Consider the following 24,600-nt stretch of genomic DNA (forward strand, 5'->3'; position numbering starts at 1 on the left):
AGAACATAGTGTGTGGGCTGTCTTGCACATAGTACACATGGCATGCGGTGGTTTGTGTGTTGTAACTAACGCGTTACATGTGAGCGATTTGCCAATAACCCATCACAGAAGCAGAATGAGGTGCTGAGGATTGGTGAGTCGTCATCTTTGGCCTGTGACTGTTCATCACTCAGGCAGCACATAGGCTTTACCACTGGAGATGGTTTACTGGACATTATGATCGTTCTTCAGACCTCTGTGCTGTACACCCAACAGCGCTGGTCTGTAGCATGGTGGTTATGAAGCCAAACCATTATGGAGTTTATGCTAAGCAGCAAAGCTGAAGTAGATGCAAACAACATGAAGTGTTCCCTTTGATCCATTCATGATGCCATATTGTAGATAATTTTCCATACTCTTTGTTTTGTATGGTTTAATTGATCTACAAAGTTGCTATCCTGAATGTAGGCCTCCATTAATGGTGCCTGCCAGTGAGGCTCATGGATGTGCTTTTAACTCCAAACAGGGAGCAGATGATTGGCGTCAGATGTTTTCTGCAAAAATAGGCTACTTATGCAAATTATTTTCATGAGCATTTTTTTTCCTCTGGCAGCGACTGACCTGTACTGCTTCTGTAATCAAGTGCTCTCTGCAATGTATGAAAAAGGAGGCCATTTTCACACTGCCGTGCCTGTTACAGCTCATCCGTCTGTCTGCTGATGATGATGAGACTAGGATGCAGTGACAAAGACAACTTTTCATAATTTATCAAATAATTATGAGAACCGTGACATGAATATAGTCGTTTTTGAATCCTCTGATTCTCCTTCTGGACTTTATTTAGATCCATATTGACATCTCTTCAGTATTATTATTTACCTGTCTGTCCTCTCTTCCAGTGCCATCTGTTGGCATCCATGTGTGTTTCCTGCTACTAACACTCTACTGTACATTCCAGGCCAGGACTGCTCTGCTGCCTACTTATATAAGCCCCGTCTCAAGAGGAATCTCTCTCAGGCTGGGAGTAGGTGTGGTTGGCTGGAGCCTATGGAAAAGCATAATCGGTTGCCTTTGACTCCATGTCGCCTTTTGTTGGACAGGAATGAAGGTAGCATTATGTAGGTTCCAGTATGTAAGACTGGCTAAACACTAAACAGGCAATACTAAGGCATTTGTTCTATTTGTCTTTATTCCAACCTCTCTACTTAAATCCATCTCCACCCTGTCTCATGCTATTTGTCTTTATTCCAACCTCTCTACTTAAATCCATCTCCACCCTGTCTCATGCTATTTGTCTTTATTCCAACCTCTCTACTTAAATCCATCTCCACCCTGTCTCATGCTATTTGTCTTTATTCCAACCTCTCTACTTAAATCCATCTCCACCCTGTCTCATGCTATTTGTCTTTATTCCAACCTCTCTACTTAAATCCATCTCCACCCTGTCTCGTTGGGCCATCCTCCTCCCTCACATGACTTCTGTCATTTAGTCTGCCTGTCCTGATGTGTTTGGATCAGCATATGGTGGTGTTGGGCCAGAGGGTGGTTCTGATCCGATAAGGGTCTGTCGAGCACCTCTGTCTCCCTGCCTGCAGTTTTAATCTGCAGAGTGCACCTTGGCCCATTAGAGCAGTAAATCTGAGCTCAACTCTCCAACTGTGATGTGCTGCCAGGACGAGTCTGTACCGCAGTGCTGCAGTAAGTGTCTCGCTCTTTCCTACTGCAGCACAGCCAGCTAGTGTATATGCTTCTACCACACACAGAGGACTTTGAAGCACCAATAGTAAACTGTCAAGGCAAAGGGAAAAACACTCAGCCCAGCCTAACTTTTCTGGGGTGAGCTAAGGGCATAACACTTAACTGACTGAGACTGTAGGTCTCCTGAACAGGATAGGCTGAACAGGATGGGCTAAATACCATTTACTAACACTTTAGCCTTTGCTCCAGCCATTCAAGAATACAGTCTTGAGGTCTGGTACCACAAAACCATGCAGCCTCTTAAAGGAAGGGCCCCCAAATCCAACATGACATGTCCTGCGTCCTCTGTTAGTGATCAGGGAGGCATCGGTGGCATTAGATATAGAATTTGTTGTTTTTAATAAATGACTCTCGAGCCAGGTGGAGTCCTCTAGAATCCCCTCAGTCCGTTTAGATCTACAACACAGCCCAGCTTCATCTAGTCATGATGCCATCATAACCTTGTAGGAGAAGGGACCAGGCAGGGGTGTTTGTTCTGTCCTGCCTGGCATGATTGAAGTGGTGAGGCCAGCGAGCGTTAAATTAGCTTTTGAAAAGGGGACACCTTATTTTCTGTGATTGGTGTGAGGAGAAAGTCACCTTCACGTCATTATCAGCAGACCAGCGACTGCTTACGGCTGGCTCGCTCACATGATTTCAGTGTGTAGTGAAATAGAGGCTGGTCAGGCTGAGATGCCTGTCAGGCAGCCGGTAAAATACCTCGGTCTCTACTCCTGCACATACACACAGGGTTAGTTACTGTAGCAATGCTGTCCTATGTGAACTATAATGTAAAGGGAAATGGAACACAGAGTACAGTACAGCTTTTTTGTTCACCAGGCCTTCTGTAGTCCTGATGGGGTCATGATAAGGGCTGCACCAAATGTTTGATGTATTATAATAATTGATTATGCTTATGTTGTATTAATAGAAGGGGAGGGGCTATTGGACCCCTCTACATTTATTGGGTCCTAGACTATAGATTAACATATATATATATATATATATATATATATATATATATATATATATATATATATATATATATATATATATATATATATGAGAAATCATGATAAGGTTTTAAAATTGTTCCACAGTCTTTTCTAAGTCTTTGCCTCTTATGAAGAAATGGTCTGAGAAATGTGTGAATTATTGCATGGGGTCTGTGAGAAAGCACTTCAAAGTTAAGCTTAGAGCCCTGCAGGGGAGTAAAATAGATGAGGCTAGTCCGACATACCTAAAATCAACTTGGGGGAGTGGACATTTACTGCTGAGGCTTTAGAAAACACTGGAACTATTGTATCTCTCTTGCAAGTTTGTATAGCTGTGTATGCATGGGCTTGGTCTGACTGGTAGCAGGTAATGACGTATGCAGTGACATCACTGGGGCTGGACTTCGAGCTTAATAAAATAACTTGGGACTTTTCCCTATGGGGCAGAACTCAGGAGAGACATCAGTTGTATGTGTGATCTTTGACTTTTGTCTACAGCTGTATTTAGATTGAAAATGGTTGATTTACAAGTGCACATTTTGAGTGTTCCTAATTTAAGTAAATAAAACGAAGCACAGAAAAACAGAACCCTCCCCTCCTCCCCTTGCCTCCCAGCTCTCTTCTCTCTTGTTATAGCCCCTTACTTCAGCAGTGCTCTTCTTGGGTGAAAACTGTTGAATTATTCATCAAAACTAGTCGCTCTGAGCGCACACACAGCAAGGGCGGGATGGGGAGGTATGAGGACGTCCATGACTTTGTAAATGTGTGTGGTAGGTCTGTGTGTGTGTGGTGTATATAAGGATGTTGTTGTAGTACAGGGCTTTGACATCATGTGGCTGCAGAGACCATAGCTCTGACTGGGCAACATTTTTTTCCCGTAGTTTGCAAAATGAAAGAGTTAACATTCCCAGTTACAGCCCACTGAGCCCAGAGAAGGCAGTCTTATTGGTTTGATATGCATTGAAGCTGCTGCCTGTGGTAACTGTGGAAATGGTGCCATCTAGTGACTGGTGAATAGTAGTGATATTCTATGATCTCTGAAATGACTATTTGACAAAAACAATTGAATTAGTAATGTATATAAGTTGTCTTCCTCCTGATCACTCAACCATCCAGACAGTATACAGACTGACTGTGTTTGCTCTGTCCCCTCCAGAAGCCCAGTTTGGTGAGAGACAGTCCCCTGTTGTCCCGGTGAGAGAGAGACCCCTTCTGCAGGCTGGCCACATCCCCACCCTCCCGCCTCCATGTATCCTGAATCTACCACAGACTCACCTGCCCGCCTCTCCCGACAAACTGGCTCGCCTGGCATGATCTACAAGTAAGTCCACAAATACGTACAGACTGTGTCCGAATACCCATACTTGCATTCTAAATAGTAGGCTTTTTGGTTATGCAAAAATAGAATGTTTTACAGTATGTGAAAATTCTAGAATTTTGTATGCTTTAAATGCAAGGATGTTATACTCATTTCTACTTTTCATCTTGTTGAATTTGCTGCATGCTATTCAGGAAGAGAATTGTCTTTTCACACCCACATGTTTGAACACAGTTGATAATCAGAATAGGGGAAGCACTCAACAACTTTGAGAATGGCGGGAAACAAGCGTGATAAATCCTCAGTATGTTGCAATTTATTGTTACTGCATACGTTTTTACTAAACATTTCGTTCTAAATATTAGTTCAGTAAGTAGTAGGCAGGACAGATTTCGGACATGGCCAAACACACACACACACTCGGGGTGGTCTGATGGTGCATGCAGTTAATTTGTCAAGCCTGATTAATAAAAAATAAATCATCCATACTTCATGCCACTTCCATTCTATTCATGATTCTCACAGCAAGCAGTCGTGTGCCATCCAGTCCTTCTGTTTGTAGTGGAAACACTCATTTCTGTTCTAGCACATCCCCTTTCCTGCTTTTCCACATGCTACCAGCATGGTGCCAGAGAACCATTTTTCTTAGTGTTAGAAAGACCAGAAATGGGACACCTATGTGCAGCATATTTAGTTTATTTACTTTCCAAAACAATTGTCCACCTCACAGTTCAGCTGTCGTAGATTAAAGTGTTAAATGCGTCAGGGCATTGTGTGCATAAAGGCCTATAAGCCTTGATGATAATACATGACAATAATACAAAATATAGAAATATAAAGAAAGAGAAACTTACGCTGAAAGAATGAGGGGCAGCATGTTCCAACACCGAAATGCATTTTTTGCTCTTGTCAGATAGGCTACTGCTAACCAGATACATTGAATGTACAAAACATTAGGAACACCTTCCTAATATTGAGTTGCACCTGCTTTTGCCCTCAGAACAGCCTCAATTAGTCAGAGCATGGATTCTGCAATGTGTCGATAGCGTTCCACAGGGACGCTAGCCCATGTTGACTCCAATGCTTCCCACAGTTTTGTCAAGTTGGGTGGCTGTCCTTTGGGTGGTGGACCATTCTAGATACACACGGGAAACTGTTGTGCGTGATAAACCCAGCAGTGTAGTTCTTGACACTCAAACTGGTACCTACTACCATACCCTCTTCAAAGGTACTTAAATCTTAAAAATCCTTCTTTAACCTGTCACCTCCCCTTCATCTACACTGACTTGAAGTGGATTTAATAAGTGACATCAATAAGGATCCTAGCTTTCACCTCGTCAGTCTGTCATGGTGTTCCTATTGTTTTGTACACTTAGTGTATAGGCGTAGCCTACAGAAGGAGGCTAAATAAAGATGAGCATTATAATGTTAGAGTTAAAGGAGCTGGCCTTACTCTGGTAGGCCTAAAACGTTCTTCCTCAAGTTCAACTGCCCACTGCCTTCATTAGCCTGCAGTAAATAAAGCTTGATTAGGGTAATATCAAAAGTAACTCAAGCTATTGTTTATAGAGAATATACAAACAGCTTATAATATTGCGGTTTATTTTAAGGTTATTTTTGCATCTCAGCCTACTTGGTTTAACCTTTTTCATGGTTATTTTACTTCAATTTCTTAACTTTTATTTTACTTCTCACGCGTTCCCTCGGTCTCCTCACCAGCAGGCACACGAGAGGTGAGCGGTCGGAACAAGTTTCAGCTGTCCCTAATCGATACGTTTTATTGAGTGTCAATTGGCTGACACTGATGACAAGCTCCTGCCGTTTTCACCTCACACATTAAATTTACAGAGGACGAGTCCAGTCAATAAATCACACATACCCAAGACCTGTGGCAGATATATCAGATTTGAGATTTTAAAAAGTCCATTTAGGACCCAGCCCCACTCGGGTCCCAGTTCGGATCTGGGCATTTCGGGTCTGTTGGACCAGTAAAGACGTGCGGTGCCTATGTTCACTTCTCGTGTGGTGTCTGAGTGTCAGTGAGTGACTTTCAGGGTCCAGTTATTCACAAGGAATAGTAAAACGTAGTGTAACTAGGCTTTCCTCTCACATGCTGCATGTGTTCTACGTTGTTCCCCTTTCTCTCTTGTAGCTTGCTGTTCCCTCCTCCCTTCTGCTACATGTTAATCTAAGCTGTACTCTCTCCTCCTCTCTTCCCTCTTCGCTCTCTCTTATCTCTTCCGCTGGCCTCAGCGCACGCTATGGGAGCCCCAAACGACAGCTGCAGTTCTACAGGTACCTCTCTCTGTCTCTCTCTGTGTGTGTTTACAGTGGAACACGGCTCGGACTGCTGTCTCATACTTCTCAGTCTGAATCATCCTCTGCATTGATGGAATTTTTTCTAGTCACCGTTTGGGTAATTAGCAGTCAAATTTAGTCTCTGCTGGACACCCAATTGTGCTGTTTGCAATGTTGTTCAAATGCTATGTTGTAGTCTGCATTGCACTCTGCCAAACACTTTCAAATAGTTATCAAAGTGTTGCATGTAAAAATGACCTCATACTTCAGCTTAAAGTCTGTACTGTACTCGGCCCTGCCCAGTAGTGTGGTATCCGGGTTGTCGGTCTTGCTGTTTCAGAGAGGCATCATGTTTTATGGGCTGAGAGATGAAGCCTTATTCTGCTGATCTAGTTATAAAAAAATCCTGACGCTGTGTATGCAGGGTAATGAGCTCTCTATCGGATTTTGATCTCCGAGACTTCTCTTGCACATTTCTGTCCTTTTTTTTAAGTGCAATGAGTCCCGCTGCTACCCTGGCACAGAGAGAGGATCGATCACTGCTTCACTCTCTGTCAGTCTCACACAGACTGGCTAGAAGTGTGATTGAAAAGTGGTGAACTGCCCTTCCCATCATTTCATCATTGTACACTAAATGGACATGGCAGTTATTTTTCCGGGAATGTGTTGACCCGATGTAATGTGAGAGTATGTTGCATGGCACATTTGTGTGTGTGTGTGTGTGTGAAGCTCCCGACGAACAGTTCTTCTGGTGTCGTTGCTTCCAGAGGCAGTTTTCAGAAAAAAATGTCCCTTTTTCAGAACCCTGTCTTTAAAGATAACAGATCTTCATTGTAAATGGTTTAAACACTGTTTCCCATGCTTGTTCAATGAACCATAAAAAATTATCATGCACCTGTGGAACGGTTAAGGCACTAACAGCTTACAGACGGTAGGCAATTAAGGTCACAGTTATGAAAAACTTAGGACACTAAAAAGGCCTTTCTACTGACTCTGGAAAAACACCAAAAGAAAGGTGCCCAGGGTCCCTGCTCATCTGCGTGAACGTGCTGCAAGGAGGCCTGAGGACTGCAGATGCAATAAGTTGCAACGTCCGTACTGTGAGACGTCTAAGACAGCGCTACAGGACGGACAGCTGATCGTCCTCGCAGTGGCAGACCACGTGTAACAACACCTGCACAGGATCGGTACAGCCGAACATTACAACTGCGGTACAAGATGGCAACAACAACTGCCTGAGTTACACCAGGAACGCACAATCCCTCCATCAGTGCTCAGACTGTCTGCAATAGGCTGAGAGAGGCTGGACTGAGGGCTTGTAGGCCTGTTGTAAGGCAGATCCTCACCAGACATCACCGGCAACAACGTCGCCTATGGGCACTAACCCACCGTTGCTGGACCAGACAGGCCTGGCAAAAAGTGCTCTTCACTGACGAGTCCTTGTGTTGTCTCACCAGGGGTGATGGTCGGATTTGCGGTTATCGTCGAAGGAATGCGCGTCACACCCAGGCCTGTACTCTGGAGCGGGATCAATTTGGAGGTGGAGAGTCCGTCATGGTCTGGGCGGTGTGTCACAGCATCATCGGATTGAGCTTGTCATTGCAGGCAATCGCAACGCTGTGCGTTACAGGGAAGACATCTTCCTCCCTCATATGGTACGCTTACTGCAGGCTCATCCTGGCATGACAATGTCACCAGCCATACTGCTTGTTCTGTGAGTGATTTCCTGCAAGACCGGAATGTCGGTGTTCTGCCATGGCCAGCGACGAGCCCGGATCTCAATCTCATTGGGCACATCTGGGACCTGTTGGATCGGTGGGCGAGGGCTAGGGCCATTTCCCCCCCCCCCACAGAAATGTCTGGGAACTTGCAGGTGCCTTGGAAGAGTGTGATAACATCTCACAGCAAGAACTGGCAAATCTGGTGCAGTCCATAAGGAGGAGATGCACAGCAGTGACTGTTACTGTTACTTTTGATTTTGACCCCCCTTTGTTCAGGGACACATTATTCCATTTCTGTTAGTCACATGTCTGTGGAACTTGTTCAGTTTATGTCTCAGTTGTTGAATCTTGTTATGTTCATACAAATATTTACACATGCTCAGTTTGCTGAAAATAAATGCAGTTGACAGTGAGAGGACGTTTCTTTTTTTGTTCCGTTTGTGTGTGTCACAATTGGTCAAGCTCAGTAAATTTGGTTGGGATTCATTATTGACTGCAATATTGTTTCTATTCAGGAGTGAGACTGGACCCCCTCAGGAACACTCAACACCTCTTGTAAAGCCATTCTGGTGTGTCTTTGGCAATACAATTTGTGTACATGTCCCTCTATACTAGGGTTAGGTTTTCAGAAGACATATGCAGGTTTTCCTCTAACCAGTAAAAAGCATACCCTTAACATGATGCTGCAAACACATTACATTGGGTTTCACTTTGATGTGTTGTATTGGCTTTGACCAAAACCTGAAGTTTTTTTGTTTTAAGCCAAAAAGTTTATCGTTGTCTTGCAGTATTATTTCAGGACCTTGTTTTGAACAGATAATTCAAAAATAGTTTTTTTTAACAAAGGCTTCCTTTTCACTTTGTCATACAGACCAGTAATGTTAAGGGAATGCAATGTTATGAAACCCTCTGTATTTTCAAGTATTGTGTTGATAGCATCATGTTATGGAATGCTTGTCACCGGCTGGGACTGGGAGGTTTGTCAGGATCAAAATAAATATCAGAGGAGCAAAGCCCAGGTAAAAAGTTTGAGGAAAACCTGCCTCCGTCTTCTCAATACCTAACCCAGAATGGCTGACTTTAAATTTGCTTAAATCGTAGCTTTCCATCAATGATTCCCAACTAAATTTACTGAGCTTGAGCAATTTTCACAAAAACAATGGATATGTTGACCTAAGCTGTGCAGAGTTGGTAGAATCTAATTCACAATCCAATGTAAACACTTTTTAGATTTAATTTTAAGGCAGCACAATTTGACAGCTGTGCAAGGGGTGTATAGACTTTCCCTAGGCACTGTATCTCAGTCTGTGATGCAGTCTGGTCGGTGGTATTGCAGTCAAGAGATGGCCATTTAATGTTTACAATTTTACACAACGAGGCTTTTAGTATTTCCGGCTCTGACCCTCCTTAACCCTTTTACTATGTCCAGGGGAATGAGGGTGTTCCTGTCAAGGGTAGTCCCTCAACACCAAACTTCTCATGTTGGCTACTCTCTGTCACCAAATGTAGGCTCTTTGAATTTAATACTTCATCGTACTGTTTGGTTTCCTCTACATATTTTTTTATTTGACCTTTTATTTAACTAGGAAAGTCAGTTAAGAACAAATTCTTATTTTCAATGATGGTCTAGGAACAATGGGTTAACTGCCTTGTTCAGGGGCAGAACGACAGATTTCTACCTTGTCAGCTCGGGGAATCGATCTTGCAACCTTTCAGTTACAAGTCCAACGCTCTAACCACCCACTCAAACATGTATGGACTAGGTACTGCGTAGTGATCTTGACCTGACCAGGTATTATCTTTTCAATATGTAATGCAGAAGATTCTGGTTGTTTTTGTGTGCGTATTTGTGAATAACTTATTTTCCTGTTTTTACATGTCAGTTATAGGCCGACATGTAGCCCAGCAGATGTATGATGACTGCTAGACATGTGCACGTACTTGATTGTACACACTCATTATGTTCTGACTGGCTCTTGGTAGTCTTTCCTGTGGAACAACAGAGGCTTTTAGCGCAAAAGCTTTTGTGAATAATTCAGGCCTGATATTATTTGCTGATGTTAGCAGAAGCAAGACGAGGCACTAAATGACATAAATGGATTTCCTCCATGAGATCTAACAGGGAAGGGGGGTGGTGTTGCTGATGGTATAGGGCAGAGTGGTGGGAGGGCACTTTCTCATCCACTAATTGGTTTAGACACTTAAGACACTCCCAGTTTGGGTGGACACGCTGCAACGCTGCAGGCAGTGTGTGTTTATAAGAGCCGGCTGGCACTTTACCACCCTCTCATGAGCCGGCCTCCTTGAAATCATCAGGTGAGTTTGAGCAAAGAACATTGACCACTGCTTGTATATGTTTGAGTGCACTGTGTGTGAGGTGGTGGCTGGATGTGTATGTGTAGTTTGGAGCAGATGCATGCTGCCTGGCTTGGAACCCCTCTCCCTCTTTCTCTATGGGCGGTGGAGTCCACTGGCCTGGAAGGACAGGGGAAGCTGGAGAACTGGAAGACGCCTACGCCCTTGATGGCAAACATGGAAAGACTTCAGGATTTTATCTAGCTTTTTTGTCAGTTGATTCTAAGCTGAGCAGGACATTAGATGAAGGCTGTGCTTTGTGGCAGGGTTAATACCACAGCTTTCCTTCAGCAGACTGGGAGAGAAACAAAGTGCTGTTCAAGTGTCTGCATCAGTCAATATACTTTAGGGATCAATAGCAGTTTAATGTCTTCAGACTTCCGTTGTAGATCTACAGGGTAAAATGTCCTGAGTCCCAGGTGCTGTAAAGCTAAATGTTATTGTTTTCACTACAAAGGCTATGATGACAGGCTGACAGAACTCCCAGCCTGAAAAGTGCTAATTTGTCCAAAATGGGCATAAGAACACTTTTGTAAGGTTCTTGTTCAGTGTTTCACCAGAGCGTAATTTGAAACATTTCAGGTGCTTTACTGGCACTTTTTGTTTAGCTATAGGCTACTGATAGAGTATTCAATCTGAGCTGAATTGTCACACTAGCAAAGACCATGTCAGAATCCGACATACTACTGAACATCGGCTTTTGAAAATGGCCATGGTGTTTCTTTATTTTTCTACTGTGTTTTAGCTAAGCTATTTTTTGGACTAATTGTGATAGTTTGTGAAATATGTTACTTGATATAACAATTCAAGTTATGCTGTAATCCGTGTCAGATCATGCAATAATCTGTAGGCTAGCCCATTTTAAGATCTGTTTAGTCTTTTGTCTCGTTAGTGAGGACATACACCAAGTGTACAAAACATTATGCTCTTTCCATGAGACTGACCAGGTGAAAGCTATGATCCGCTATTGATGTCACTTCAATCAGTGTAGGTGACGTTGAGACCGGTTAAATGATTTTTAAGCCTTGAGACATGGATTGTGTGTGTGCCATTCAGAGGGTGAATGGGCAAGACTAAAGATGTGCGCCTTTTTGAACGGGGTACAACTGCTGCTGGGTTTTTCAAGCTCAACAGTTTCTTGTGTTTATCAAGAATGGTCCGACATTCAGCCAACTTGACACAACTGTAGGAAGCATTGGAGTCAACATGGGCCAGCATCCCTGTGGAACACTTTTGACAAAGCTTTTGAGTTCATGCCCTGACGAATTGAAGCTGTTCTGGAGGCAAGGGGGGGAGCGGAGCAACTCAAGGTTAGGAATGTGTTCTTAATGTTTTGTACATTCAGTGTATATTCTGCATAGCACTATCAAAGGGAAATAAGCTGTGCAGAAGTATTGTCTATTACAATACCTTTAACACTGCTGCCCACTAGTGACAGGATTGAGCACAGCGCTTTCCCTACAGCATTGCTGATTGTAAAAGAACGGTCTCATGGCTCTTTTGTGGTGCACGGGTCAATTATTTGTGCACCCGTCCACAATTGCTAATAACCCATCTGCAACCGCCTGAGTATGTGATAAAGTGCCAATCTGAGGCCCGCTCCCGACCTAAACCCGCTAGTATAGAAAATGCACTGTAGGCTACACACTTTAAAAAAATGTATTATTATTTATTTATTTTACAAGGGGTGCAGTATTATTATTTATTGTGCCTGATTTTAGATATATATATATATATATATATATACCTATAATTTGTGACATTTTAGTAGTCTATTAATTTGTCAATAATTAGTTACATAAAGCTTTCTTCTGCCATATGCTGCCCTAGAAGACTAAATAAACACTTGCTCAACAGAATGTCATAAATCAATACACTGAATGCTTCAATCTAGTTGACATCAGTAAAGTTTTCTGTCATCTCTGCTTCTTTTGCAGAACAATGACGTTTAGGGACCAGGGAGAAAATGCAATTACTCAACAAAAAAAAACTGGAAAGATTTTCTGTGCGTTATGTCCAAATGGCATCAGCTTGACAAAGGAAAGGGCAAGCCGTGCAAACATGACCCATGGTTCTGATAAGAGTTCAGTTTTCCTTGGATGCATATTTTATTTGGTTGAAATACTTACAGCTTTCATGATGCTGATAAAGATAGCACTCTCTACAGACGGTCCCTGACTGCACATTCGCATTCTCTCAAGATGCTTAAAGAAAAAATTCATGTTTCTCCACTCCTGTTCCCGCTTCATTTATTTTTTTGCCTACATTTGGTGTATTATTTTAGTGGAAGAAATGCTAAATTCTGCAGGAGTTAATATTAAGGCTACGTGCGAGGTTATAGACCAACAGTCAGTGTCCAGATTTCAGTTTCACCCATCTGAACAGTAGGCAACAGTTCCCTTGACATGTCATAGGCCTATTTGAAGTCCCCATCTTGTGAATGTATAGTAGAGCTTCACTATCATCACACATATTATCACAGCTATCATTCTCTTTTACCTCTTCACCAAATCTTTTCCAAACATGACTTTTCTGGCCCTCCCTTTCAGCTCTCCATTTAGCAACTTTTCTCTTATTGAATTAAACTTGGATATTTTTCCTTTTTGCTTCCATGGATCGATATTTTTTTTTTGCCCTTTCCCAAATGCATTTGGCGATTGTTGTGGAGGCTATTTGGCATGTGTTATAGTTAAGCCCTAAAGCTTAGGCATACGCACTAATGCCAGACAGCCAAAAATAATGATAGAAATGTAGCCTATAGATAGAAATTGCGCTAGAATTATAAATGTATGGATTTAAGGTATTTCCTATTTATTCAACCCTTTGTTTATCAACAAGAGTGGATTTGATAGCATATAGACAAGTGGTTAAATATGTAATTACTGAAGTACTGTGCATTCGGAAATACTTTTTCTACATTGTTACGTGACAGCCTTATTCTAAAATTGATGAGTAAAGTGTTTATTTAATCCATCTACACACTACCCCATAATGACAAAGCGAAACAGGTTTGTAGAGATGTTTACAAATTTCTATATAAAAAAAAAAAGATCCCTTATTTACGTAAGTATTCAGACACTTTGCTACGAGACTAAAAATTGAGATCAGGTGCATCCTGTTTCCATTGATCATCCTTGAGATGTTTCGACAACTTGATTGGAGTCCACTTGGTAAATTCAATTGATTGGACATGATGGAAAGGTACACACGTGTGTGTGTGTATATAAGGTCCCACTGTTGTCAGAGAGGAAAAAAAACAAGCCATGAGATCAAAGGAATTGTCCGTAGAGCTCCGAGACAGGATTGGGTTGAGACACAGATCTGGGGAAGGGTACCAAAACAATTCTGCAGTATTGAAGGTCTCCAAGCACACCATGGCCCCATCATTCTTGAATGGAAGATGTTTGGACCCACCAAGACTCTCTCTTTCTAGATCTGGCAGCCCTGCCAAACTGAGCAATCGGGGTAGAAGGGCATTGGTCAGGGAGGTGACCAAGAACCCAATGGTCACTGACAGCTCCAGACTTCCTCTGTGGAGATGCTTCCAGAAGGACAACCATCTTTGCAGCACTCCACCAATCAGGCCTTTATGGTAGAATGGCCAGATGGAAGCCACTACTCAATAAAAGGCAAATGATAGCCCACTTGGAGTTTGCCAAAAGGACTCTGACCATGAGAAACCAGACACTGGTCTGATGAAACCAAGATTGAACTGTCTGACCTGAATGCCAAGCATCATGTCTGGAGGAAACCTGGCACCATCCCTACGTTGAAGCATGGTGATGGGAGGGTCCTGCTGTGGTGATGTCTTTTAGCTGCACGGACTGGGAGACTAGTCCGGATCGAGGGAAAGATGAACTGTGCAAAGTACAGCGAGATCCTTGATGAAAACCTGTTCAGGACCTCAGACTGTGGCGAAGGTTCACTTTCCAACAGGACAATGACCCTAAGTACACAGCCAAGAGTGGCCCAGCCAGAGCCCAGACTTGAACCTGATCTCACATCTTTTTGGAGAGACCTGAAAATATCTGTGCAGCGACGCTCCCCATCCAACATGACAGTGTTTGAGTAGAATGAGAGAAACTCCCCAAATACAAGTGTGCCAAGCTTGTAGCGTCATAGCCAAGAAGACTCGAGTCTGTAATCGCTGCCAACGGTGCTTCAACAAATATCTGAGTAAAGGGATACTGAATTACTTATGTAAATGTGATATTTCCTTTTTCTCCCCTACTTTCGTCACATCAAATTACGATCTTGTCTTATTGCTGCAATTTCCAAACAGGCTCGGAAGAGACGAAGGTCGAGTCACGCGTTTAACAAAACTTGACCTGCCAAACTGCACTTGTTAACACCCACCCTCATAACCCGGAAGCCAGCCGCACCAATGTGTCGGAGGAAACACTGTTCAACTGATGACCAGTCAGTCTGCATGCGCCCGGCCCCCCACAAGGAGTTGTTAAAACGCGATGAGCCAACTAATGCCCCCTGGCCAAACCCTCACCCGGACGACGCTGGGCGACTCGGGAGGCCTCTTATTTATTTCTAAACCTGTTTTTTCTTTGACGTTATTGGGTATTGTGTGTAGATTGATGAGGGGGGGGAAACTATTTTATCCATTTTAGAATAAGGCTGTAACGTAACAAAATGTGGAAAAGGTCAAGTGGTCTAAATACGTTCCTGTGTGCGCACACAGTGGCAAAAAGCTTCTGCATAAATTGATCATAAAATTTGATCTGATCTTCAACTCAGTCTTCATGTCTTGATTAACTTGGGAATTCATTTTTTTTGTCGACGATAGCAAGCTGTCCAGGCCCTGAGGCAGCAAAGCAGCCCCAAACCATGATGCTCCCTCCACCATATTTTACAGTTGGGATGAGGTTTTGATGTTGGTGTGCTGTGCATTTTTTCCTCCACACAGTGTTGTGTTCCTTCCAAACAACTCAACTGTAGTTTAATCTGTCCACAGAATATGTTGCCAGCAGTGCTGTGGAACATCCAGATGCTCTTTTTCGAACTTCAGACGTACAGCAATGTTTTTTTTGGACAGCAGTGGCTTCTTCTGTGGTGTCCTCCCATGAACACCATTCTTGTTTATTGTTTTACGTACCGTTTCAGTTTTATGCAAGTCAACAATTCTTAATCTTAGGTCTTCTGAGATCTCTTTTGTTTGAGGCATGGTTCACATTGGACAATGCTTCTTGTGAATAGCAAACTCAAATTGTGTTATTTTTATATGGCAGGGCAGCCCTAACCAACATCTCCAATCTCATCTCAATGATTGTACTCCAGGTTAGCAATTAGCTTTTGGAGATGTCATTAGCTTTGGGGTTCACATACTTTCCCCAACCTACACTGTAAATGATGTATTCAATATAGACTAGAAAAATACAATGTGTGTTAGTAGTTTAAGCAGACTGTGTTTGTCTTGTGACTTAAAATTAGATCTGATCTTCATCTAAGACCAATTTATGCAGAATTCAGGGTTCTCATACTTTTTCTTGCCACTCTACACTACTGGTCAAACTTTTTAGAACACCTACTCATTCAAGGGTTTCTCTTTATTTTTTACTATTTTCTACATTGTAGAATAATAGTGAAGACGTCCAAACTATGAAATAACGCATATGGAATAATGTGGTAACCAAAAGTGTTAAACAAATCTAAATAGATTTTAGATGATTCAAATAGCCACCCTTTGCCTTGACAGCTTTGCACACTCTTGGCATTCTCTCAACCAGCTTCATGAGGTAGTCGACAGGAATGCATTTCAATTAACAGGTGTGCCTTATTAAAAGTTAATTTGTGGAATTTATTTTCTTAATGTGTTTGAGCCAATCAGGTGTTGTGACATGTTGGGGGGTATACAGAAGATAGCCCTATTTGGTAAAATACCAAGCATATTATGGCAAGAACAGCTCAAATAAGCAAAGAGAAATGACAGTCCATTACTTTAAGACATGAAGGTCAGTCAATACAGAACATTTCATGAACTTAGTTTTATTCAAGTACAGTCACAAAAACTATCAAGCGCTATGATGAAACTGGCTCTCATGAGGACTGCCACAGGAAAGGAAGACCAGAGTTACCTCTGCAGCAGAGGATAAGTTCATTAGAGTTACCAGCCTCAGAAATTGCAGTCCAAATAGACTGCGTGAATCAGGCCTTCGTGGTCGAATTGCTGCAAAGAAACCACTACTAAAGGACACCAATAAGAAGTAACTTACTTGGGCCAAGAAACATGAATAATGGACATTCGACCGGTGAAAATATGTCCTTTGGTCTGGAGTCCAAATTGGAGATTGTTGGTTCCAACCGCTGTGACTTTGTGAGACCACATACTGAAGGAAAAGCAGCCAACAAGTGCTCAGCAAATGTGGGAACTCCTTTAAGACTGTTGGAAAAGCATTCCAGGTGAAACTGGTTGAGACAATGCCAAGAGTGTGCAAAGCTTTCATCAAGGCATAGGGTGGCTTTTTGAAGAATCTCAAATATAAACAAATCAAAATATATTTTAACACTTTTCTGGTTGCTACATGAGTTTTGATGTCTTCACTATTATTCTACAATGTAGAAAATGGTAATAAATAAACTTTGAGTAGGTGTTCTAAAACTTTTGACCTGTAGTGTATTTTATCTATTTTTTTATGGCACACGAGACAACTGTGATTAATGCTATTCCATTGCGGAGGCTGAGACTAATCCTTTGAGAAAGTAGAGAAAATCGAATTAGCTCAACCTTTGGTCAGATCCACTCACAGTACAAATTGTGTTCACTGATGCCTTTTGGTGCATGTATTTAAAAAAACACTTTTACCATAACTTTACCATAACTTGAAGCTTTAACAGGGTTTTGGGTGCTGGCTAGTTGTCAGAAGGTTTGTCTCTTGGCTCTCCCCCTACATCCAAGTAGAAAACCTAGAACAGTGTCTGCCTGCCCTGGCCCATGTCTGAATGTCTCTTCCTCCTGCTGTCCCCAATGCACCTATGCCTCTTGCATGGTCCTGCTCCTTAGTTAACCACAAGGTGGTCAGCTGAATGCACCCTATCAGTTTAACCCTGCCATTGTGTGTCTTTCCTGGGGGGTGGTGCTGTGACTCTGATTACACGATGCATGGCTGTGTGATGCTCTGCTCGGGGGCAGCAGTAAGAGAGCTCTTATGGGAGTAGTCCAGCGCTATTTAAGGAGGTGGCTGTGTCCTGCTGGCTCCTAGCTCCTGTCTCAGACCCACTTTTCGCTCTCACTGAGTGGTGGGTCGCTGCGGCGACAGCAAGAGTAGGGGGGATGTTTGCGGGAGGGTTGTCAGGGGGTCATCCTCCCTGGGCGGCAGTGAGGCGTCAATCCATGTACGCTCATTCCGAAAACCTACAGATCCCCAAAGCAGGCGGGCCGGGCAGTGTTATACGGAAAAGCAGCAGCGGCAGTGGCAAGATGCTGTCCATGTCATACAGCGAGAGCATGCGGAGTGGTATTAGCCGCTACCACTCGGACCAGGGCCTTAACCAGCCACGGCCCACCGACCCAGGGGAGCTGCAGCGCCTCAGGGAGCAGAGGCATGCCGCTCAGGTCAAGAACATGGAGGACTTCCTGAAGATGAACGGCCTGGCCCTGGAGGAGTGTGTGTCCTACCAGACTGGCATGAAGTACAGGTAAGGTCGGGGCATACCTGGGGCTTGGTAGGTGAGACCTAATGATTGGGTTAATGGGCAGGTGAGACTTGAAGACAGGCTGCTGCTGACCAGGTAGAGTATACTGTATGGGTACAGGCAAGAGGAGTGGGTGTGAGGAAGGTTCTGTAGACCACCTGAGGCTCAGGCAGATTATAATTGTCTACTTTGTGCTACGTATACTGCCCACCTTGCTCTGTCATTTTTTTATCCAGGCTAAGGAGCTGCTTATTTACCTGTTCTGGGGGAAGTCTTTGACATAATGAATCACAGTGCTGATCAAATGTATGGGTTAATGCCAACGTATAAGTATGAATAGAGCTGTTTCACTAGTGGTATGAAGCTGTGCAGTGTTGGACTCTCCTCTGGCCAGACTGCTCTTTATGGTACTGGCTCTCGTTTTATTTTAATCATCTAGGTCGCTGGCATATTTGCCCAACAAGATGGGAAGGACACACTGTTCCATAAGGATTTACCTGACCCTGTTCCCCCCCCCCCCTTCCTTTTCCCCCCTGATCAGCCAGAGTGAAGATTTTCCCTGTCACTCTGGCCCCACATCACCACTCTGTCTGAGTAGTCAAATGGTAGACATGTTGTCGTGTTCTGAGAGGTTAGGTAACATACTGTACATTAACTATGTGATAACATGCGACTCTTGCAGTGTGGTTTGCGCATGGCTTACCCTAATCTGTTAACCCTAAATTAAAGTTTTGCGTAATTGGTCAGATGCTCGAGTGAGTTCTGGGTCCATACTTGTTAAGCGAAGCGATAGAACGAGGATCCGAACCAGAATGAAGAGCTCTACCCTCTCTTTGCACGTCACGGGAAAGTCTATGGGCCAAATGTCCCATTCGTTTACGAAATTCAAAAGATGCTAACACCTGTCAAATCGTTATTTGTCCAATTTAACCAGTGATGAAAAACCCAAACACTGGAACTAATGCTGCTCGATCTCGCACATCCTGTTGTATCATGACAGATCTATGGTACCATGTATGTTTACGTAGTCTATCAACGAGAGATTAATCTAACCCCTAACTTTCACCCCAACCTAAACCAGAGTGATGCAGTTCAACAAGGCTTCAAACTCAGTACTGTCTGGTATAATGTGTGCAGTTTGGCATACACTGTAGTGTGGTCCACAACCTCACATCCTTGGGGCGGCAGGGTAGCCTAGTGGTTAGAGCGTTGGACTAGTAACCGAAAGGTTGCAAGTTCAAATCCCAGAGCTGACAAGGTACAAATCTGTCATTCTGCCCCTGAACAGACCGTTAACTAGGCTTTCATTGAAAATAAGAATTTGTTCTTAATCAGTTAAGAACAAATTCTTATTTTCAATGAAAGCCTTGCCTAGTTAAATAAAGGTAAAAAAAATAAAAATAAAAATGTGAATCAGGCCCCACTGCATCGTCACTTGTAAACGGGGTCTGTAAAGCTGTAAATCCTACCTGCTGCTGTTTTAACCCAGTGCAGGGATTTCTCTCCCACTTTGAGCCAGGAGAGATTGACATAAATATTATTAATGTTAGCGCTCTGTGTACATCCAAGGGCTAGCCGTGCTGCCCTGTTCTGAGCGAATTGCAACTTTCCTAAATCCCTCTGTGGCGACTGAACAGTAGTCCAGGTGCGACGAAACTCGGGCCTGTCCTACCTGCCTTGTTGATAGTGCTGTTAAGAATGCAGAATGGTGCTTTATTATGGCCAGACTTCTCCCCATCCCAGCTACTGTTGTATCAATATGTTTTGACCTTGACCGTTTACAATCCAGGGTTACTCCAAGCAGTTTAGTCTCAACTTGCTAAATTACCACATTTATTTATTACAATATTTAGTTTAGGGTTTAGTAAATGATTTGTCCCAAATACAATGCTTTTAGCTTTTGAAATATTTAGGACTAACTTATTCCTTGCCACCCATTCTGAAACTAACTGCAGCATCATAAGTGTTGCGGTCATTTCAGTCGCTGTGGTAGCTGACGTGTATAGTGTTGAGTCAGCCGCATATATAGACACACTGGCTTTACCCAGAGCAAGTGGCATGTTAGTAAAGATTGAAAAAAGTAAGGGGCGTAGACAGCTGCCCTGGTGAATTCCTGATTCTACCTGGATTTTGTCGGAGAGGCTTCCATCAAAGAACATTCTCTGTGTTATGTTAGACAGGTAAATATTTACCCACAATATATAGCAGGGGTTGCAAGGCCATAACACAAGTTTTTCAAGCAACTGACTATAATCGATAATGTAGCCGCACTGAAGTCAAAAAGATTGTGGGGGCTGTTTCGTTAATCATCAATTTCTCTCAGCCAATCGTCAGTCATTTGTGTAAGTGCTGTGCTTGTTGAATGTCCTTCCCTATAAGTGTGCTGAAAGTCTTATCAATTTGTTTTACTGTAAAATAGCATTGTATCTACTCAAACACCATTTTTTCTAAAAGTTTACGAAGGGTTGTCAACAGGCTGATTGGTCGGCTATTTGAGCCAGTAAAGGGGGCTTTACTATCTTTAGGTAGGGGAATAACTTGCTTTCCTCCAGGCCTGAGGGCACACACTTGCTTGTAGGCTTAAATTGAAGATTTGGCAAATAGGAGTGGCAATATCGTCCGCTATTATCCTCCAGTAATTTTCCATCCAAGTTGTGATATTGATCTCTTAATAATACTTGAAATAATAATAATTCCAGCATTCAAACTGCATGTATAGACTACTAGATCCATTTGATGAATGGAAATGGACATCTGCTGCAAACCACCAAAAGGTGGGAGTCATGACTAATCCATTGCCATTGATTAGGCCTACATTAATTGACGTGTCTTGCTGACAAATTGACCCTTTTTATAGCCTGAAAACTTGGTCACCTGCGATGGGGCTGAAACTGTCGCGGGAAAAACAGGATGGTCACCCTAACACACAAGGTACGTTAATGAGACTAGGCTACAGTGTGTATTCCCATAAACTTCAAATAGACCTATGTAGTGTTTAAAAAAATAGGTGCATGGGTAAACTGATTACCGGTCACTGTGAAAAAAGTAATGCTCCCTATACTTTAAGTGCATTTTTTATTTTAAGGTGGGTAAAACACATTTACTTACATGTACCCTTCACTGAGCCTAACCACTGCTGGTAGCCTACCCTCTCAGCCAAGGCAATTTTAAACACGTGAACACACAGAATAGGTAGCCTACATTCAATTTAATACATGAGTTAATTCAGAGTTGAATTTCACACTAGTTCATGAGTTGGCCATAATTCAATAGTTAATGCTTGGAGTCTACACAGATTGTGTCATGTTGCCAATATTTTTCTTGATTTGTAATGGGAGTTGTTGACCACTAGGTGGTAGAGATGTTCCACCTCAGATTTGGTCTGCTGTATTCTATCCTGCACCCTCTGCAGTAATTAGGGCTGTCATCTCATTTCAGGGCTAATGGTTTGTAAGTAGCCATCTGTGATAATGGCTTACTGCAGAGTGCGAATTATACCGTGACATAGTAAAAACATGTATTTTAACTGTAAAAATGTATTGCCTTATGTGGCATGAACACAACCATATCAAACAAATCACTTAAAGGCTACCAAATAATTCCAGTATCTAGCTGTGCACCTGCCATTTTGACGAATGGAAAGGGAGCTGTTAGAAAACAGTGTAACGACATTAGGTCATTGTCATTAAGTATACAGTCGTGGCCAAAAGTTTTGAGAATGACACAAATATACATTTTCACAAAGTTTGCTGCTTCAGTGTCTAGATATTTTTGTCAGATGTTACTATGGAATACTGAAGTATAATTACAAGCATTTCATAAGTGTCAAAGGCTTTTATTGACAATTACATAAAGTTGATGCAAAGAGTCAATATTTACAGTGTTGACCCTTCTTTTTCAAGACCTCTGCAATCTGCCCTGGCATGCTGTCAATTAACTTCTGGGCCACATTCTGACTGATGGCAGCCCATTCTTGCATAATCAATGCTTGGAGTTTGTCAGAATTTGTGGATTTTTGTTTGTCCACCCGCCACTTGAGGATTGACCACAAGTTCTCAATGGGATTAAGGTCTGGGGAGTTTCCTGGTCATGGACCCGAAATATTAATGTTTTGTTCCCCGAGCCACTTAGTTATCACTTTTGCCTTATGGCAAGGTGCTCCATCATGCTAGAAAAGGCATTGTTCGTCACCAAACTGTTCCTGGATGGTTGGGAGAAGTTGCTCTCGGAGGATGTGTTGGTACCATTCTGTATTCATGGCTGTGTTCTTAGGCAAAATTGTGAGTGAGCCCACTCCCTTGGCTGAGAAGCAACCCCACACATGAATGGTCTCAGGATGCTTTACTGTTGGTATGACACAGGACCAATGACCACGCACGCGCTCACCGTGTTTTCTCCGGACAAGTCCTCAGCGGTCCAACCCCTGTACCCTTTGCAGAATGTCTGTCCCTGATGTTTTTCCTGGAGAGAAGTGGCTTCTTTGATTCCCTTCTTGACACCAGGCAGTCTTCCAAAAGTCTTCGCCTCACTGAGCGTACAGATGCACTCACACCTGCCTGCTGCCATTCCTGAGCAAACTCTGTACTGGTGGTGTCCCGATCCCGCAGCTGAATCAATTTTAGGAGACTGTCCTGGCACTTGCTGGACTTTCTTGGGCACCCTGAAGCCTTCTTCACAACAATTGAACCGCTCTCCTTGAAGTTCTTGATTCATTTAGGTGCAATCTGCTGGCAGCAATATCTTTGCCTGTGAAGCCCTTTTTGTGCAAAGCAATGATGACGGCACATGTTTCCTTGCAGGTAACCATGGCTGACGGGAAGAACAATGATTCCAAGCACCACCCTCCTTTTGAAGCTTCCAGTCTGTTATTCGAACTCAATCAGCATGACCGAGTGATCTCCAGCCTTCGTCAACACTCACACCTGTGTTAACAAGATAATCACTGACATGATGTCAGCTGGTCCTTTTGTGGCAGGGCTGAAATGCAGTGGAAATGTTTTTGGGGGATCCCGTTAATTTGCATGGCAAAGAGGGTATTTGCAAATTGCCTTCATACAAACTGAGGCAGCATACTTTGTGAAAATTAATATTTGTGTCATTCTCAACTTTTGGCCACGACTGTATGCTCCTGTAGCCTGTACTCCTGTAGTTTGCTGCAGGGAAATGACATTACTGTGTGTAAACTGGAGTGACGGGGAAGTAGCTCTTCTCCCCAGCCTGTAAGATGCACCCAAGTTTGTGTGGTTGTTGCTCCATATTCACATGTCCTTGTACAGTGTAAGCTACATATTGGTGGAACTCTCATGTATGAATGTTTTTAAGTTCTCCTTGACATTAGTCGGGTTTCATTGCACAAGTACTTGTAATTCGTTGAGTGACTATTCCGCTGTTATTTACAGTGCATTCGGAAAATATTCAGACCCCCACATGTTTTTCACTTTTTGTTACGTTACAGCCTTGTTCTAAAATGTATTGGTCTACACACAATACTCCATAATGACAAAGCAAAACAGTTTTTTTTTTGCAAATGTTTAAATAATTGTAAAAAATATTTTACATAAGTATTCAGACCTTTTACTCTACTTTGTTGAAGCATCTTTGGCAGCGATTACAGCCTAGATTCTTCTTGAGAATGACCCTACAACTTGGCACACCTGTATTTGGCATTTCTCCCATTTTTCTTCTCTGCAGATCCTCTCAAGTTCTGTCAGGTTGGATGGGGAGTGTTGCTGTACAGCTATTTTCAGGTCTCTCCAGAGATGTTCGATCGGGTTCAAGTCCGGGCTCTGGCTGTGCCACTCAAGGACATTCAGAGACTTGTCCCGAAGCCACTCCTGCGTTGCCTTGGGTGTGTGCTTAGGGTCATTGTCCTGTTGGAAGGTGAACCTTCACCCCAGTCTGAGGTGCTGAGCAGGTTTTCATCAAGGATCTCTGTACTTTGCTCCATGCATCTTTGCCTCAATCCTGACTAGTCTCCAGTCCCTGCTGTTGAAAAACATCCTCACAGCATGATGCTGCCACCACCATGCTTCACCGTAGGAATGGTATTGGCCAGCTGATGAGTTGTTCCTTGTTTCCTCCAGACGTGATCGCTTTGTATTCAATATTGGTTTTATCACACCAGAGAATCTGAGTCCTTTAGGTGCCTTTTGGCAAACTCCAAGCCTTTTGAGTCTCATAGCATAGTGTCTGAATACCTATGTAAATAAGGTATTTCTGTTTTTCATTTTTAATACATTTGAAAAAATATTATGGGGTATTGCGTGTAGATTGAAGATATATTTTTAAAATTTCATCCAGTCTAGAATACGGCTTTAACGTAACAAAATGTGGAAAAAGTGAAGGGGTCTGTTTGAGTACTTTTCAAATGCAGTATATTCCAGTCCTCTCATGAATGTACATTTTGCCTACATGAGCAATACTAAATGCAGAGTAAGTTAACATTGGTCAAAATTGTTTATTTCAGTTCTGCATGTTTTGGGCTACAATATAGGTCTAAAAGGGGCCTAAAATGGCCACATTCATCATGATTTTCTCAAATGGTTTGTGATAC

The 24,600-nt window shown here is 42.8% G+C and overlaps 1 protein-coding gene across 14 annotated transcripts in view; it reads left to right on the forward strand.

The window, feature by feature from the left end:
• kcnab2a (potassium voltage-gated channel, shaker-related subfamily, beta member 2 a) overlaps nt 1-24,600 on the forward strand; it is a 120,986-nt gene that overhangs the window by 33,374 nt on the left and 63,012 nt on the right. For 8 of the 14 annotated variants that reach the window (XM_021569435.2, XM_021569433.2, XM_021569434.2 and 5 more), the window contains 2 exons: nt 3,868-4,032; nt 6,283-6,324. In XM_021569435.2, coding sequence (XP_021425110.2) covers nt 3,959-4,032; nt 6,283-6,324 — 116 coding nt within the window. In that variant the 5' untranslated portion in view covers nt 3,868-3,958. Of the gene's footprint in view, nt 1-3,867; nt 4,033-6,282; nt 6,325-17,709; nt 18,051-24,600 lie in introns of those variants that run through there. The other 6 variants (XM_021569439.2, XM_021569438.2, XM_021569440.2 and 3 more) reach the window with 3 other exon arrangements.

This window comes from Oncorhynchus mykiss, chromosome 17 (genome assembly GCF_013265735.2).
Source record: "Oncorhynchus mykiss isolate Arlee chromosome 17, USDA_OmykA_1.1, whole genome shotgun sequence".
NCBI lineage: Eukaryota > Metazoa > Chordata > Actinopteri > Salmoniformes > Salmonidae > Oncorhynchus > Oncorhynchus mykiss.